Here is an 18,507-nt window from a genome sequence, read left to right as displayed (position 1 = left end):
CAGTGGCATGGTCTTGGCTCACTGCAACCTCTACCTCATGGGTTCAAGCAATTCTCCTGCCTCAGCTTCCTGAGTTACAGGTGCATGCCACCACACCCAGCTAATTTTTGTATTTTTTTTAGTAGAGACGGGGCTTCACCACGTTGGCCAGGCTGTTCTTGAACTCCTGACCTCAAGTGATCCTCCGACCTTGGCCTCCCAAAGTGCTGGGATTACCAGCATGAGCCACCCATGAGCGACCAGCTTAAAGTTTTTCTCTTCTGATTAAAGCTAAATCTCCATGCCTGGATTGCCTGCAGTCATCTTGAGGGTGGCTTAAACGTATTTTGCTGAACTGTTTGATCTAGTTTGATGAGTTAGGGGTTTGCCAGATGGATGGAGAGGCTTTGCGCTGCCCACCTTCATCTCTCCAACTCTGCTCCCTCCATTTCCCACCCCAATTGCTTGAAGCCGAGAGGAGGTCATGTCAATGACATCTGACCAGAGCTGGCTGCTACAGCAAAAGGTAGAATGAGGTGAGTCTGTGAGGTGCGAAACAAGAGGTGTCCAATAAAATGATCGTATTTGGTGTGAATGTTGCCATGTCTTTAGCCTCTAGGTCAATGTTGATTACCCACCCACCCTGCTGGGTTAGCTCAAAGCATTTCTCCTCCACTCCTGGCCCCCCACTCCTGAGAAGGACTGATGGGCTTGGGCAGAGCTAAGGACAGCACTGTGTCATGATGCTAAGAAATGGAAGAGTTGGCACATCAAGAGGCAGGCAGAGCCTTCTTATTCATGAAGCAGGGTCTCTTTAGATTCCTCTCATATTGGGGGTGTGTTTTTTTTATTTCTCTGAAGGGATGTAGCTCTTCTAGGAGTTTTTAGGGAGAATCCACGGGAGAGAGTTGTACACTGCCATCCCCATAGCTTCCTTGACCTAGGAAAGCCACATGGTAATCAAAACAGGGCTGATAGGAAGAAGTGACTACCCAGGCCTTGGCAGGAAGCCTCAAGCCCAAGTGAAAAGGCATCTCAATGGCTCTCCTAGGTTCAGACTCATCATGAAATGTGTTGTGAGCCATACTCCAACTAGGAATTAAAAGATTACATTTGTCTGGCATCTTTTCTGTGTATGTAACTCCCTCAGGAACATATAGCTTCCTCAGGAAGATGGGGCTGGACAAAGAGTAGTTGCACTCATAACAATTAAAAATTAAAATATTCAGTATAGGGGTTTTGTCTGTTTCTTCCCGTCTTTGACACACAACTAGCAGTTGTTTTACTAGCATCAAGGTCATCCAGGAAAACATGACCCCACCAAGTGAACTAAATAAGGCACCAAAGATCAATCCTATAGAAATAGAGATATGTGACTTTTAAGGCAAAGAATTCAAAATAGTTGCTTTGAGGAAACTCAAATAAATTCAAGATAATACAGAGAAGGAAATCAGAATTCTGTCAGACAAATCTAGCAAAGAGATGAAAATAAAAAGAATCAAGCAGAAATTCTGGAGCTGAAAAAAATGTGATTGACATACTGAAGAATGCAGCAGAATCTCTTAATAATAGAATTGATCAAGCAGAAGGAATTGTTGAGCTTGAAGACAGGGTATTGGAAAATACACAGTCAGAGGAGACAAAATAAGAAAGAATAAAACATTCCTACAAGATCTAGAAAAAAGCCTCAAAAGGGCAAATCTAAGAGTTGTTGGCCTTAAAGAAGAGGTAGAGAAATAGACAGGGGTAGAAAGGTTATTCAAAGGGAAAATAACACAGAACTTCCCAAACCTATGGGAAGATACTAACATTCAAGTACAAGAAGGTTATAGAACACCAAGCGAATTTCATCGGAAGAAGACTACCTCAAAGCATTTAATAATAAAACTCCTGAAGGTCACGGATAAAGAATGGATCCCAAAAGCAGCAAGAGAAAAGAAACAAGTAACATACAATGGAGCTCCGATATGTTTGGCAGCAGACTTTTCAGAGGAAACCTTATGGGCCAGGAGAGAGCGGCATGACATATTTAAAGAGCCGAAGGAAAAAAAAAACCTTTTACCCTAGAATAGTGTATCTGGTGAAAATATCCTTCAAACATGAGAGAGAAATAAAGATTTTTCCCAGACAAACAAAACCTGAGGGACTTCATCAACAATGGAACTGTCCTACAAGAAATGCTAAAGGGAGTTCTTTTCAGAGAAAAAAAAAAAAAAAGCATGTCAATGAGCAATAAAAAAATCATCACCTGAAGGTACACAAACCACTGCTTATGTAAATACATGAAAAAAACCCAGCATATTATAACTCTGTAACTGGTGTGTAAACTATTCTCATCTTAAATAGAAAGACTAAAAGATGAACCAATCAAAAATAATAAGCACAAAAATAACTTTTCAAGACATAGATAGCATAAGATATAAATAGAAACAACAAAAAGTTACAAAGTGGGAGATGACATTAAGGCATAGAGTGTTTATTAGTTTTCTGTTTGCTTGTTTGTTTTTTTAGGCTAACAGTGTTAAGTTGTTATCAGCTTAAAATAATGGGTGATAAGATAGTATTTTCAAGTCTCGTGGTAACCTCAAACCAAAAAACAGATACACACAAAATAAAAATAAAAACAAAAAATAAAATAAAAAGAAACTAAATCATATCACTAGTGGAAAATGTCACCTTTTCTCTAAGTTATGGAACACAACAAGGATGCCTACTTTCACCGCTGTGATGCAACATAGTCCTGGAAGCTGTAACTACAGCAATCAGACAAGAGAAAGAAAGGGCATCCAAATTGGAAAGAAAGAAGTCAAATTATCCTTGTTTGCAGATGATATGACCTTATATTTGAAAAAACCTAAAGACTTCATCAAAAAACTATTAGAACTGATAAATTCAGTAAAACTGCAGGATACAAAATCAACATACAAAAGTCAGTAGCATTTCTATATACCAACAGCAGTCTGAAAAAGAAATTTAAAAAGGGATCTCCATTTATAATAGCTACAAATAAAATAAGATATCTAAAAATTAATCAAAGAAGTGAAAGATCTCTACAATGAAATAATACAACACTGATGCAAGAAACTGAAGAGGACAGAAAAAAGAAAGATATTCCATGTTCGTGGATTGCAAGAATCAATATTGTTAAAATGTCCATACTAGCCAAAGCAATGTACAGATGCAATGTAATCCTTATCAAAATACCAATGACATTCTTCAAAGAAATAGAAAAAATAATCAAAAAATGTATACAGAACCACAAAAGACCCAGAATAGTCAAAGCTATCCTGAACAAAAAGAACAAAACTGGAGGAATTACATTACCTGACTTCAAATTAAACTACAGAGCTATAGTAACCAAAACAGTACGGTACTGACATAAAAAGAGACCTATAGAACAGTGGAACAGAATAGAGAACCCAGAAGCAACTCCAGACATCCATCTACAGTGAGCTCATTTTTTATAAAGGTGCCAAGAACTTACCTTGGGGGAAAAGACAGTCTCTTCAATAAATGGCACTGGGAAAACTAGATATCCATATGCAGAAGAATAAAACTAGACCCTTATTTCTCACTATATACAAAAATCAAATAAAAATGGATTAAAGACTTGTATCTAAGACATCAAAATGTGAAACTAAAAGAAAACATTGAGAAAACTGTCCAAGACACTGAAGTGGGCAAAGATTTATTGAGTCATATTCCACAAGCACAGACAACCAAAGCAAATATGGGCAAATAGCATCACATCAAGTTAAAATCTTCTCCACACCAAAGAAAACAAACAAGTGAAGAGCTGACCCACAGATTAGCAGAAAATGTTTGCAAACTACCCATCTGACAAGGGAATAGTAATCAGAATAGATAAGGAATTCAAACAACTCTAAAGAAAAAAATTCTAATAATCTGATTTTTAAATGGGTGAAAAATTTGAACACATATTTCTCAAAAGAAGACATATAAATGGCAAACAGGTTTATGAAAAGCTGATCATTGATCATCAGAGAAATGCAAACCAAAACTACAATGAGGTATCATCTCATCCAAGTTAAAATGGCTTTTATCCAAAAGACAGGCAATAACACATGCTGGTGAGGATGTGAAAAAAAAGAACCCTAGTACAATGTTGGTGGGAATGTAAATTAGTACAACCACCATAAAGAACAGTTTAAAGGTTCCTCAAAAAACTGAAAATAGAGCTACTATATGATCCAGCAATCTCTTTGCTAGGTATGTACCCAAAGGAAAGGAAATCAGTATATTGAAGAGGTATCAGCACTTCCATGTTGCTTGCAGTGCTGTTCACTATAACCAAGATTTGGAAGCAAGCTAAGTGTCAATCAACAGACGAATTAATGAAGAAAATGTGGTAAATATACACAATGGAGTACTGTTCAGTTATAAAGAAGAACGAGATCCAGTCATTTGCAACAATATAAATGGAATTGGAGATTGTTAAGTGAAATGAGCCAGGCACAGAAAGACAAATTTGACATGTTCTCACATATTTGTGGGATCTAAAAGTTAAAACAACTGAACTCATGAAGATAAAGAGTAGAAGGATGATTACCAGAGTCTGGGAAGGATTGTAGGGGGTTAGGGGGAAGTGGGGACGGCTATAGAAAGAATGAATAAGGCCTAGTATTCGATAGCACAATGGTGTGTCTTATAGTCAATGACAATCTAATCGTACATTTTATAAGAACTAAAAGAGTATAATTGCATTGTTTGTAACACAAAGGACAAATGCTTGGGTGACGGATACCCCATTTACCCTGATGTGATTGTTATGCCTTGCATGCTGTATCAAAATATCTCATGTACCCCATAAATATATACACCTACTGTGTACCCATTAAAATAATTTTTAAAGACAATATGTTTCATTTTTTGTACTATTTAATATAAAACCAGATTGATGAAAATAAAAATTAAGGGTCAAAGAAATATTTTAATCAGGAGACCTCCTTGCCCATGTTTTCTACAATTAAATAAATGGGCATAGCAATGGATCATCAACACACTATTAGTCAAGGCCCCATCTCTTTATGGCATCAGGCAATAGACGTAGGAGCAGCAATAGTGAAATATTCCAGAGTTGTGGTTACAATTAAGTGGGCAGAGTAATCTCCTGCTGAAGGACTTTACAATTTGCTTTATCTGTCTGTGGACAAGAAGCTAAATGTGTACATGCAAGATTTTGTGTCATAGGATCCTGTGTTTAAATACAAGCCTTTCACATTACCCATAATCCATCACTTCCCTCATCATTATTCTCTGTTCCTGTTCTTCACAACCCAAAGTTTCCATCCCAGTTGAACATGTTCTAAAGAAAGACCCAGCCTACCTTACCAACCATCTCTCTCTCCCCGATTCCCCTTCTACCCTAACTATGATCAATGTCTTCCTCTCCTTTTCGTTTATTATTTAATGAGCAACAAATATATGGAAAGTAATGTGTTGGCAGCTGATAAGGAATGGAGATAACTGAGATATATGTCTAGCTTTAAGGAGTTTACCAACCAATAGAAGAAATGCACATCTGAGCATATGAATTATAATACAAAGAAAAATACACATAAATTGCTGTGAAAATATTGAATAAAGAATGACAGATTCTAACTGTGGTGGGAGGAGGCTTTATGGAGGATGTAGCATACAAGCTGCAACCTAAAGAATGAGTGGGATTTCCATAGACAGAAAAATTGGGGAGGGCATTCCAGATTGAGGGAACAGCTTGAGCAAAGGCAAGAAGGTGAGAAATTGCTTGGTGGATTCTGTTGTGCTAGAAGATTACAATGAAACCAAACAAAGACAGCTTGTGTAGGGCTTCAAATCCCCGTCAAAGAGACTGAATGCCTAAACTACTCTGCAGTTAGTAAGAGCTAGTAAAAAAATTTAAGGCGAATAGCATGAATTAGACCTGCATTTTAGGAAGATAATTCTAGCAGCACTAAGAAAGTCCTATGGTTTGACTCTCCCAAAGTTCATGTGTGGAAAACTTAATCCCTAATGCAGCTATGTTGAGAGATAGTACCTTTAAGAGGTGATTAGCTCATGTAGTCTTTGCCCTCAGAAATGGATTAATACCATTATCACAGGCGTGGCTTTGTTGTCCCAGGAGCAGGATCTTCATAAAAAGATGAGTTGAGCCCGCTTCCCCTTCTCTCTCTGACGCGTTCTCTTGCCCTCCCACCTTCTGCCATGGAATGATGCAGCAAGAAAGCCTTCACAGGATGCTGGCCTCTTGATCTGAGACTCTCCAGCCTTCAGAACCATGAGCCAAACAAATTTCTATGTATTATAAATTATAGCATCTCAGGCATTTTGTTACAGAAACACAAAACAGACTAAGACAGAAAGAAAGATTCAAAGGCAAAAAAGGCAGATAGGTGAGGTATGTTCCAAATGTTCTAAATTGAAGTCAGCTTCTTCTCCCTTCAATCTGACACTTACCATGTATTTCTTGCTCCAATAAGGGCACACCTGTCCTCCAACTTACCTACACTATCAACGTTGGAGTCAGCTTTGTCCCCTTTTAGCTTTCCCACTTCTTTTTCTTCCTCTTGCTCTTTGGACAGTTCATCCATCAAAGAGCTCTGTTTATTTTATCTGCCAAATATTTTTATGACTCTCTCCTGTCTTTTCCACTCTTAACATCCTTGTGTAGGTTCTTTGCATCTTCACCAGGTGGATCACAATAGTTGCCTGTCTAGAAAAAATGCTCTTGTGTAGAAGACTGAAAATGCATTCCAAAGCTCAGAAGAAAGCTCAGGAAGAGACTTGGAACAAAGACGATATTTGAAGACAGTGAAGAGGGTGGGAACACCATGGAAGCAACAGCACCAGCAACAACCAGCAACAATAAAGGCACCAATGACAGAATCTTCGGAGATGGCTTTAAGGGAGAAACTTTAAGGGCGGAGAAGAAAAAGGAGGAGGTGTCAACACAGGAGAACAAGAAGAAACAAGAAGTTGGAGAGAAACACCACATCGCTAGAAAAGCCAAGGGCAGACAGACTTTTATGTGAAATTGTACAGAAGGATGAGTAGAGTGAGGCTGAATCTCATAGCCTTTATCAATTTGAAGGCCTTTGGTGATCTTTAAGGATGCAGATTCAATGACAGGTTAGGAGTAGAAGCTAAATTCCAGTTGGTTAAAGAATGAGTAGATGGTGAGACACTGGCAACAAAGAGAAAAGTCTACCCTTCTACTGAGTTTAGTACTGAAAGAAATAAAATTAATGCAGCCAGGCGCAGTGGATCATGCCTGTAATCCCAGCATTTTGAGAGGCCGAGGCAGGTGGATCACTTGAAGTCAGGAGTTTGAGACCAGCCTGGCCAACATGGTGAAACTCAGTCTCTACTAAAAAAAAAAAAAAAAAAAAATCGGCCTGGCATGGTGGCAGGTGCCTACAATCCCAGCTACTCAAGAGGCTGGGTAGGAGAATCACCTGAGTCTGGGAGGCGGAGTTTACAGTGAGCCACTGCACTCCAGGCTGAGTAACAGAGTAAGACTCTGTCTCAAAAGAAAAGAAAACAGAAGGAAAGAAAAGAAAAGAAAAGAAAAGTTAATGCATCCTAGCTTTTGCGAAAAGACCCCAAATCTTTCCTTCTCTCTAAGGGAAATCTAACCTTTTCCAAAACATTCCCTTCTTCACTTTCCATTGAAGAAGAGTAAACTAGTGGCATTATAATCTCCAGTCACGTTCCAAACCAATTTTCCGTATCTTTTTTTTATCAAGTCCTCCTTTGAAGTGTAGGCCATCCGTCTTCATACCATCCCTACTATTGCTGCCCACCAGGACCAGTTTGTTAGCCAAACACATTCGCAGGAAAACAGGGCTACACAGATAAAATTTAGTACCTCTCCTCCTAAATACAAAGAGTCCAAAAAAGTTAAAAAAGGAAAAAAAGAGGTCAAGGGATGACAAGTTGCCCTACCCCTCACCCCTCTGCTGTGGCAAGAGTTATAAAATAAGTATTCAAGTCTACAAAAATGAAGGATTAGAAGGGAATATGATCAGCCCATAAGAAAACATGATGGATGTGGCCAGAGAGCCCAGATTCAGTCACTAAATTCCAGAATATTAGAGCTAAAAGGTAAACCTTGAAGCTTCAAAGAGATTGTTTATATTGGAGCCCTGACCTCATGTTACCCTGACAAACTGACCTTTTCTAATGCATTGCAAGCCTGACCTTTGTGAGGAGGAGTGATCTCAAACTCTAGGCTGCACACCACTTCAGTCGTGGAGAAGGCAGCTCCATAATCCTGCCCACGCTCGCCGCCGCCTCACCAATGGGAAAAATAACTCTCATCAGATAGAATGAGAGGAACGATACTGGGTTTTATGAGATAGAAATGAAATAATCTGTTTTTTATTAACTATCATGAGAAAATTATTAGTGCATGCCAGAAACACAAATATAAACATTTTCATATTGAAAGCATTTACTCTGAAGGAGACCATCTGGTAAAGCCTTGCAGACCACACTTTGAGAAGCAAAGCGTGTGTTGCCATGGTGGGCTCTTCCATAAAAGTGGCAAATTCAGAGGAAGTGAAAATGTAAGGGTTTTGAAGGGAGTACTTTGCAGTACTGACATCTGCTAGATACTTGTCACATGTTCTCTAGAAGTGGACCTGCTTTTACAAATGCTGTTTTATGAAAACCTATATTTTCAAAACAAGGGGTGGTTATTATTCAGAATCCCTCTCTTTAAAAATGGATTTTTCCTTGGGTACTGAATTTCAGAAGGGTATTTACATAATGTATAGAGCATTAATTGTTTATCATAAAGGTTGGAGAAAAGATGAAGAGGACTGTAAGAAATCCCATGAGTTAAGAGCCACAGTTAATTACAGATTAACCACAAATGAAAAATACAGCATTTGAAATTATAAAGTAAATGCACAGTTCTTGTTTTGTAAAATGCAGTTTTGAAAACCTCACATTGTGGGTTTTGTTTTGTTTTTTTCAGAAAGGAAGAGATATCTATAATTTGGAAAGCATTTCACCCTCTCTGGAGACAGATAGAGCCCTAGTTACACACAAACTGAATGAAACTTTACATTCTAGAAAAGAAGAAATGCTGATGGCAACTCGAAGAAACACCCAACTCCCTTGAAGATCCACATGAACCGGTTTCACCTGGCTGCCTTCCATTGTCAGCAGACTCTGAACTTACATGTGTTTGCATCTTTTGTCTTCATTTGCTAAGAGATGCTATTGCTGGTTGAATATCAGTTCCACGTTGAGCCTTTCCCAAATCTCCCTCCTCTAGGTCACACTGCATCCCTGCTTACTCAGGCAGAGACTGCATATCTCAAATTCTAGTGAGGGTAGCAGCATCTAACAACTAGGAGCTCAGTATTTGTCAGGGGTGCTGGGCTGCAGAGACTCAATCTCTACCTTTTCGTCAGGAGAATAATTCAGATTCTACAGACTACATATGTTTACCGTCTCGTTATATCAAACGCTTTAGTGTGGAGATTAGAAGCAGAGGAAAAAGCTCTCAAGGAATTCAAATCTCCTGGGAGAATTTGGCCCCTCAATAATTATTCTATTGTCCTTACACTTTTAAAAGTTTAACAACTGTTTTTAGTGCTTTCTAAAAGGTAATACACGCGCATGATAAAATAAAAGCTAATTCAATGATGGATTATGTTTCAAGAACAGAGTGAAAAGACATAATATAATTTTGTTTGTATCTCCTGCCTTCATTTGTTCAGAGACTCTATTGTTGGTTGAACATCAGTTTGTGTTTGAGCCTTTCCCAAATCTTGCCCCTCTATGCCACACATTAACTCCTATGGGTGGACTAAGACAATCTATGGAATGAATTCCTCAGTCTGGAGTAGTAAACTTCTGGGACAGAGCTTCACATTCTAGATCTTTAGCTAAGAGTCCTAACCTGCTATAACTTTGGTCACTGTACAGCCTTTTCTGATCAAAGCTCTAATTTAAACATGACAACTCATCTGGTGAGAAATTAGATTACTAAATGAGTGGACAAAGTATTTGTGTCCGCTTATAAGCTATTAGCCGTAAAAGAAAATGTTTAGATAGGTAGATGACAAATGAGTAAGAAGGAGAGTTATAGAGAAACAGCGGGACTTTAGAGCATCTAACTCCACCTCATTCTGCAAAATAATCCCTCATTATGTAAAAGAAGAAACTGTAGCCTGGACAGTGTGAGGGAAGGGAAGAGAAGGAAGAAGGACAGAATGAAAGAAAGATATTTGCCTAATCATTAAAAAATAATTGCTGGCCAGGTACAGTGGCTCATGCCTGTAATCCCAGAACTTTGGGAGGCCAAGGCAGACAGATCTCTTAAGCCCAAAAGTTTGAGACCAGCCTGGGCAACATGGTGAAATCCCATCTCTAACAAAAATACAAAAAATTAGTCGGGTGTTGTGGTGCGCACCTGTGCTTCCAGCTACTTGGGAGGCTGAGGTGGCAGGATCACTTACGTCCAGGAGACAAAGGTTGCAGTGAGCTGAGATCATATCACTGCACCCCAGCCTGAGTGACAGAGCAAGACCCTATCTCAAAATAATAATGATAATTGCTTATGTAATTCATATTAGTTCAAAGCAGTCTTATGGTTCAATTTTGTGGTTTAGTATTAAACCACGGATACAACAATCCCACAGAAAAAACATAATTAACACCAATTTAAGTCTTAGCTTCTTCATAAAACACCAAAAAAAATATATATATACACACACACACACACACATACACACACACACACACATTTACACACACACACACACACACACACACACATATACAATTTTTTTTTTTTTTTTTTTTTTTGAGACGGAGTTTTGCTCTTGTTACCCAGGCTGGAGTGCAATGGCGCGATCTCAGCTCACCGCAACCTCCACCTCCTGGGTTCAGGCAATTCTCCTGCCTCAGCCTCCTGAGTAGCTGGGATTACAGGCACGCGCCACCATGCCCAGCTAATTTTTTGTATTTTTAGTAGAGACGGGGTTTCACCGTGTTGACCAGGATGGTCTTGATCTCTTGACCTTGTGATCCACCCGCCTCGGCCTCCCACAGTGCTGGGATTACAGGCTTGAGCCACCACGCCTGGCAAATTTTTTTTTTTTTTTTTTTTTTTTTTGAGGCAGAGTCTCACTCTGTCACCCAGGCTGGAGTGCAGTGGTGTGATCTTGGCTCACCGCAACCTCTGCCTCCCAGGTTCAAACAATCCTCCTGCCTCAGCCTCTCGAATAGCTGGGATTCTAGGCCCCACCACCATGCCTGGCTAATTGTTGTATTTTTAGTAGAGATGGGGTCTCACCACATTGGTCAGGCTGGTCTCAAACTCCTGACCTCAGGTGATCCACCCACCTCAGCCTCCCAAAGTGCTGGGATTACAGACGTGAGCCACTGAGCCCTGCTGGGAGTATATTTTTAATATGCATCCAAAGAGCTTAAAAAGCTTCTTTATACATTTTTCTCTACCAAAGATGTGCTCCAGCAGGAACCAACCAACAAAGAATCTCTCCAAGCCTTACTCTCTTGCTCTCTCTATCACCCCTTAAAATTCCTCCAGTGCTCAGGCCACACAATTCCTTTCCTATCTTCCTCAGCACTTTGCTACATAGATGAATTTAACCTTTCTGGTTTCCACCTCATATCTTAGAACCTGAACACTCAGATTGAAAGAGCCTATCATTACCAATCAGGATAAATTTTAAAAATAAATTCATACATAGCGATATCAAAACGAAACTCTGGAGCATCAAGATGAAAAAGACAATCCTAAAAGGTACAAGAGGACACAGAGGATTACCTCAAAGGGGTGAGAGTCAGATCAAAAGGAGACTGCTCATCAACCAAAGCAGTCTCAAGAAAATAATGGAATAGCTTAGAAATGCTCAGAAAAAATCAACTTGAACTTAGAGTTCTATAACAAGCCAAGCTAACACTCAAGCAGAGAGAGCAAAATAATTTCTCACACATACAAGCCCTTAGACAAACGCATTACCCACTCTGATGGACAAGGGAGGAAAAACAAAAGAAAATCTACCATGGATGTGCTCCAGCAGGAAGAAAAATGAATCCAAAAGGTGATCATGGGCTATAAGCAGTAAAGAAGAATGTATTCATGTTTTATTTGTGCAATTAGAAAGAAATCTTTTTTCAAAAGCTGGGAAGAAAAGAAGGTAATGATAATTCTTTATCTTTGTGTCCATTCCATTTTACCTTTGCATAATATGTCACTACAGTTTACAAAATGCTTTCTAACAAATTGTCAGTAGCCAGAATCACAGGACCTACAAAAATATGTTTTAAGAGGGCGCTATGTTAGGACAAATATTAATTGCAATAAAACTTGGAAATGTGATCCCTGAGTCTAGTAAGATATTTCTTGCCATGGACACTGGCTGGCTTCTGCAATCGTTATGATGACGTTACTGGGTCTAAGAAGGGTTGATGAACGTGAAATTTAACAGATTTTTTTTTTTTAATCTTTCTACCAAGTTGAACTAGATTATGGACTGGTAGATAAGGAGATGAATGGAGGTAAGAGCTATAATAGTTCAGATCGGCTGATACATTCAAAAGGGACTCACAAAATGTTCAGGCTCTGAGGTTTCTGGACTAGACAGGACTCTTGCCTCCAGGGTGTGGCAGGGAGGCTACTACTCTACCCAGGAGGCCTTCTAATGACACATCTTAGGTTCCCCAAAGGTGCCTGTTGAGAGGCTTATGGTGCTATTGTCTGTGTCATAGGCCATGAGTTTAGGGCTTGGAATCTCTCACTTGAACTTTTTTACACCATCACTGATGTGTGCCAGATAAAGAGCAGCTGCCAAAAGGCAGACATTTTCCTGTCTCTAAAAATAAAACACTGGCAACGCTTCAGGCCACTGTGCCAAGACCTGGCCCTTCCCAGGATAAACAATAGATTGCCAAGCCGATCGCAGGCAAATATTGAGTACTGAGGAATGTCTAGGTCCAGCCTGAAATGCCTAGGTCAGGGCATGTGCAATTGAAAGCCAGGAAGCCGGAGAACGTCCTCCCTCCTCCGTAGCTGATGGAGAGCAGCTGCTGTGCCCAGCCCCGGACCAGGTGTGGCTGAGAGGAGGCCTCAGGTTACACCACAGACCTTGACCCAGCTGAGGTCACAGAGTCCCCACCAGGTCCTGCCCCAGAGCCCTGGGGTATATGGTGACGATTTCAGGGCCTGTGAGATCCTGTCCAGAGAAAGCTCCCTGGGAACGGAAGAGTTTCATAAGCATCCCTCTGCATTCATCACTCAGGGCTGTGCTCGTCTCCTGTCAAAACCCCTCATGCCCAGCTGAGAGCCCTCACCTGCTAGACAAGGACAAGCAAAACCTCCTGAATGCCATAATACCAGCGTTCCCACTCTAATTGCCTCCCAATTCGTCAAGTCCTTCTACAGCACATGTTCAAACCCTCGTGCCTTGTCATTAGGGTTCAAACCTTCCTAGACCATAGCTTGACTTTTTCGCTGGTTTGGGGACTTAAGAAGGCTAAGAGGGAGTTAGGGGAGGAGAGGACCTAAATATAGCAAATATTTGCAGGCATAATCACTCCATAAACATGCTTCAGTGGAACAGAGTGTAGGGCCGACCCAGATGACGGATGTCACTCACCCAAGTGTCACATCATAAATAAAACTGAATGAGCCCATTCTCTCGCAGAACCAGAGTGACGCCTGTTCCCACTATAAATATTTATGAAGTCATCGTTCTCAAAAGGCTTTATTTTTCCAGGTAAGTAGACTTTGAGGGAAAAGTTAAGCAGAGCTTTGCCTGCAATTATGGAATAGTCACCATAGCTTTTAAATGGGTATTCCATGGAAAGGAAAAGAAAAAGAGAATGGGGCTGCTGCACGGAGATCTCATTTATGCCAGTCAAAGTTCATTCTCATTCAAAACATGACAGCTTTCTCTGGGATGACAGAAATCAGAAGGAGCTCTATCAGTCCCGTTCCACCTAGGCCTGTGTAATAAAGGGGGCACAAACAGATCCGTGTCACCCAAATTCCAGCCCCTCCCACCACCTCTGCTAGGAGAGACACTCTCCTTTGCATTCTCACTCTCTCAGGCTGTCTCTTAGTAACAGAAAAAACATACACCTCACCCCATTACTATGCTCATTTGAAAAGAATTCTCAGAATGTGAGGATGTGTGCCTGGGTGGCTCTCTGGGTGTTTATGCAAAGTCTACTAATTTTGCCCTTAGTTACTCTTCCTGATTGCAAGAGGAATGGCACCTCGGAAACCCTACTGGCATCTGACAAGCTTTTCCTGTGCCCCATGCACTCAGGAGGAGCAAACACCTCCTCTGGGCTTAGGAGCACACCAACAGTCCCCTTCTCCAAGGCACTGTGGCAGTCCCACCACTTGGAGCTCTCAAGCCATTGTCTCCACTACAATACATGCTAATTTTCATGTCACGCTGCAGCTTCTCTGTTAGTCATCTCCTGACTGCACCAAAGGCCTTGCCCAAGTCCACCAAGCCTGTTTCTTTCCCAGGGATGGCCTTGTGCCTGGGCTTTCTTCCCCTCCAAACTCCAGAGTGGCCCCTGCTTTATCAGACTGAACTGGCTCTAGGAGAAAAGCTGATGATCATCCTGCTCTAGCCTCAGGGAAGTCTTGTTCCACAAAGAACAAGAGTCTCTGGTTTTGTGAAATGAGTCACAGGCTGCCTTGACCATGCCTATCTGGGGAGGCCAGGGCTGCCATGTACGGTCTGTGCTCCCTGCCACCCACCTCTTGCTGTGAGTCCAAGCTCTTTGCCAGGACAGCCTGAGTCATAAAACTCAGCACATTCCTCAGGCGTTGGATAGTCTTTCCTTGTTATTACTTTGCTTTTGTTTTATGCAGCACCTGGTTTCATTTTAAAAACCCAAATAAAAATCACACAGTCAGGGCGGGAGTGGGGAAAATAGGAAGAAAAGCAGAGAGCTGTAACTCCCCAAACAGGGAGGCACAGAGCAGGACAGGGATGGGACTGCAGCTGATGGGCTGGGGAGAGCCAGGATGTGCCGCTAATGAATGAGTTTGACACAATCTTCCCTGCTGTATATGATAAAGCACTTGTTGCCCAGGTTTCTTCCCCACCCTCTCATCCCCATATTAGGCTGCAGTACTGTAGGTGACCTTCCTGCAGCCTCTCCACTTTCTGCATGTTCTCAATTAATTGCCATACATATTGGATGGATCCTAAGGAACGTTCTAGTTATAACACTGAGTCTATAAACTGCCGGTTCCCTTTTTCTTGGACCGCAGGCCCCAACCCACGTGTGAGCGAATGTTTCCACAAGCTAACATTTGTTCTTTGCGTTTTGGGGGTTAAGTAATGGGGTACAGACAGGAAAGGAGGTGTAAACCCCACCATACCAATGCTAATGGTCAAATTTAACCTCTGTGGCCAGGTTACTTTTGCAACCGATCTGTAAAGCTGTTAGCCTTCATTTTTAAAATTAAAACAGAATTCTAATCAGCTAGCCCTTGCATATTGTAAAAAAAACAAATAATAAATGAATGATAACCATTACCTTGGAGAACTGTATTTTCTTGGACTAGAAAAAGCCAAGAAATTAGATTAAAACCAGGATCATGAGGTACTAGACTCGGAACCTTAACAGAGGCCTTTCCCTCCCTCTGCCTGCGACGTCTACCGGGGCTGCTCAGAGCAAAACTCCGGAGGTTCCTGAGTGGCTACAGGGCTGCCTTTTCAATGCATGCTTTTGGTGAGCTTAATGGAAACCATATGAAGGTTGCTGGGAATCAAACCAGATGGCTCCCGGGGAATGTGTTTAACCCAACCTAGGGCTAGGGGACAGAAATAATCACTAGGAGTTTAGGGGGCGGGATGCAGGGGTGGTGCTGCGACTTTTAATTGTATTTTCTATTCAATAGAAATCCTAAGAGAAGGACTGTCTTGGTAATTAGAAGTAAATGGAAGGGGGCGTGGGGAGCAGAAAGCCGGGATTGGGGAGGAAGAGGGGGTAGAAGGCGGCTACTTTAGCAAACCAAACACCGTCCTGCCTTTCCTCGGAAGTCGGCGGCTGCCGAGGCCCTTCGCGAGCCTGGACTGCCGCGGGCTCCTTCCCGCGCCCGGGTCACCGCGCAGCCCGGCAGCCCCCGGTCCCTCCCTCCGGTGCGCTCCGCTGGGGGCGGCGAGGCGGGCGGTGTGGGGAGACTCAGCAGAAGGAGGGTCACCAAGGGAGGAGGAGGTTCGTAGGCGGCGGAGGCGGCCCGTGGACGCTGAGGGGGAAGGAGGACCGTGGAGGGAGCCAGAGGACCGTAGGGGAGAGGAGGCGGACCGTAGAGGGAGGAGGAGGCGGCCGCTCGGGCGGGGCGGGCGCCGCAGGAGGAGCGGGAAGGGGCGGACCCGGGGGAGGGGCGGGCCGTGGGCGGGGCTTCGGGGGCGCGGGCAGCCACCGAGGGAGCTGGGGCGGGAGGGCCGCGATCCCCGCCACTGAGCTCGCGCGCCTGCCGCGGCTCAGGCCGCCCCCGCCCGACGGTCTGAGCCAATTCGCCTCCCGGCGGCGCTTTGCGCGGAGGAAAACCTGGCGGTGGAAGGCTCCGGCTCTGCTGGGTAACCGCTCTGAATACAAAGAGCCTTTCTCACGCCCCTGCGCCCTTCCCCGGGGCTCCCAGATACAAGGGACCGGCTCTGTGACGCCGGAGCCCGCGACGGTCGGGGCCGCAGCACCATTTCTGTGGTTCTTGCAGCAAATGTGGTCCCACGTATTTATTTAAAAAGGAAGAATTAATAAAGATTATAACAACTTTTGTCTCTCCACCAATTAAAAAGGAAAAAAAATGAGAAATGAAGCCCATTGAAATGTCCCAGAAAGCCAACCTGCCAGGATCCAGATGTTCCTGGGGCGAAGTGGGGGGGGGGGAGGATTTAGGGGGACTCATACCTCAAAGTTGTTTATTAAACAAACTCCAGGCCTCCAGCACTGTGGCTTCGTTTTCCAACTCAGTTAAATGGTGATGAGGGTCCTCCCCAGCCATAATCGGAGTATGGATCAGTTTCTGAATCCTCAGATGAGCCAACTTTGCTTTCAGAATCCCACCGTCTATGAAGCTGGAGAAAAATGGCCTGGTTGTCAGCACTCACTCATCTGCAAAGGTCACTTTTCCACCGAATGGAGAATTAAATGGTCTCTTCCAAACCAGACATCATTCATGAGCAGGAGAAGGGATTGATCCTGCATTTTATTCCATCTCTCTTAACCTTCCTGTTTAATATATTGTGTCTCTGTCAGGAAGGCCAGATGACTAAAGCAGGAGAGAAAAAGGGCAGGAACTCTTGCAATCCCTAACCGGCCCCCACTGCTTCGCTGGTAAGATTCTTTCCAGGTTTCCCTACCATTCCTTTAGTCCCCACAATCCTGAAGGTGAATGCTCTGTTTTCCAGTTTCCATCAGGAACTTCTTCAAGATAGGACACAGGAATATAAACATTTAGGGAATGGTTACCAAAGGCACTACACAGCAAGCAAATACTTTCTAAACTAAGAATAGTGTTAACAATGGTTGAAAATTTCATTCAATCTCTACTTGTCGCTTTGATGAAGGAAATTGGGCATTTATATATCTCAGAGCTTGTTCTCCAAAATATATCTCCTATTTAAAAATATTAAGATTTGACTTGTCTCATAAATAAAAAGTCATGATTTATTTTTTGATCAGAACTCTAGGTCCAAGGTTTTCCAAATATGTGCCTCATATTAATTGTATGTGTGGGGTGTGTGTGTGTGTGTGTGTGTGCGCTGCACGTGCATGTAATTTTAGCCTGTTATGGCACCACAAAAGCAAGAGCAGGATGTAATGTCATTTATTTGTTGGAAATGGTTGACTTATAAAGCTGCTACTGTGAATAGAGAGAATTCCCTTTCTGGGGGCGGGGGCTGGGGAAGTACCTTACAGAGAGAAGCAACTGTTCCCCAGAACAGCTGCAGACACTGATTGGCAATGGAATTGCGTGGCACCGGTAAAACTCCATGTAGGCAAGACGGATTTATTTATTTAACAATAGTTAATGATTCTCCAAAGCCACTCCCAAGAGGCCAGCTTTCAGTAAATGTACTTTCAGGAAATCATCTACCCTTCCTAGAAGCAGGCATCAACCCTACAGTGAAGGGATGTCCCTGTTTGATCACACAATATAACTTTCAGGGGACCAGACAGCTACAAATGCCTCCAAACAAACCCCTCCTTGGTCTGCCACATCACTGGTTTCCCATGCTTGAAACGCTCCCTGGGAAAGTTATCAAGTCCTAAGTAGAAAAGTCAAGAAAAACTGCGCAATTTCTGAGAGACCACCATTAAAATAGACTAGATGCCTAGGAATCAGCATGGGTCATCCAACCCTCTCCCATTAGTGAAATGTATCAGATTTGCTAGTTAAGGCCCAAAGACCAGCATTTCCAAAGTGAAATGTATGTATAATTGGTGGTTTTTGTGATACTGTTAGGTAGTACTTGTATAACATTTTTTATTTTAATGATCAGGGTTTTTTTT

The 18,507-nt window shown here is 42.3% G+C and overlaps 1 protein-coding gene and 1 long non-coding RNA gene across 2 annotated transcripts in view; one reads left to right on the top strand and one right to left on the bottom strand.

Moving 5' to 3' along the window:
* The window catches only part of CUNH4orf51 (chromosome unknown C4orf51 homolog), a 74,561-nt gene that overhangs the window by 10,278 nt on the left and 45,776 nt on the right, over positions 1 to 18,507 (bottom strand). The window contains exon 6 of the mRNA XM_037740600.1: positions 16,903 to 17,069. Within this exon, the coding sequence (XP_037596528.1) occupies positions 16,962 to 17,069 (108 nt within the window). The 3' untranslated portion in view covers positions 16,903 to 16,961. The remainder of the gene's footprint in view (positions 1 to 16,902; positions 17,070 to 18,507) is intronic.
* The window catches only part of LOC108308783, a 9,879-nt gene continuing 8,626 nt past the window's right edge, over positions 17,255 to 18,507 (top strand). Inside the window, exon 1 of the long non-coding RNA XR_001827050.2 lies at positions 17,255 to 17,328. This is a non-coding gene — a long non-coding RNA (uncharacterized LOC108308783). The remainder of the gene's footprint in view (positions 17,329 to 18,507) is intronic.

This window comes from Cebus imitator, unplaced genomic scaffold, assembly GCF_001604975.1.
Source record: "Cebus imitator isolate Cc_AM_T3 unplaced genomic scaffold, Cebus_imitator-1.0 Scaffold4, whole genome shotgun sequence".
NCBI classification, from domain to species: domain Eukaryota; kingdom Metazoa; phylum Chordata; class Mammalia; order Primates; family Cebidae; genus Cebus; species Cebus imitator.
This window is presented reverse-complemented; position numbering and strand designations above follow the sequence as displayed.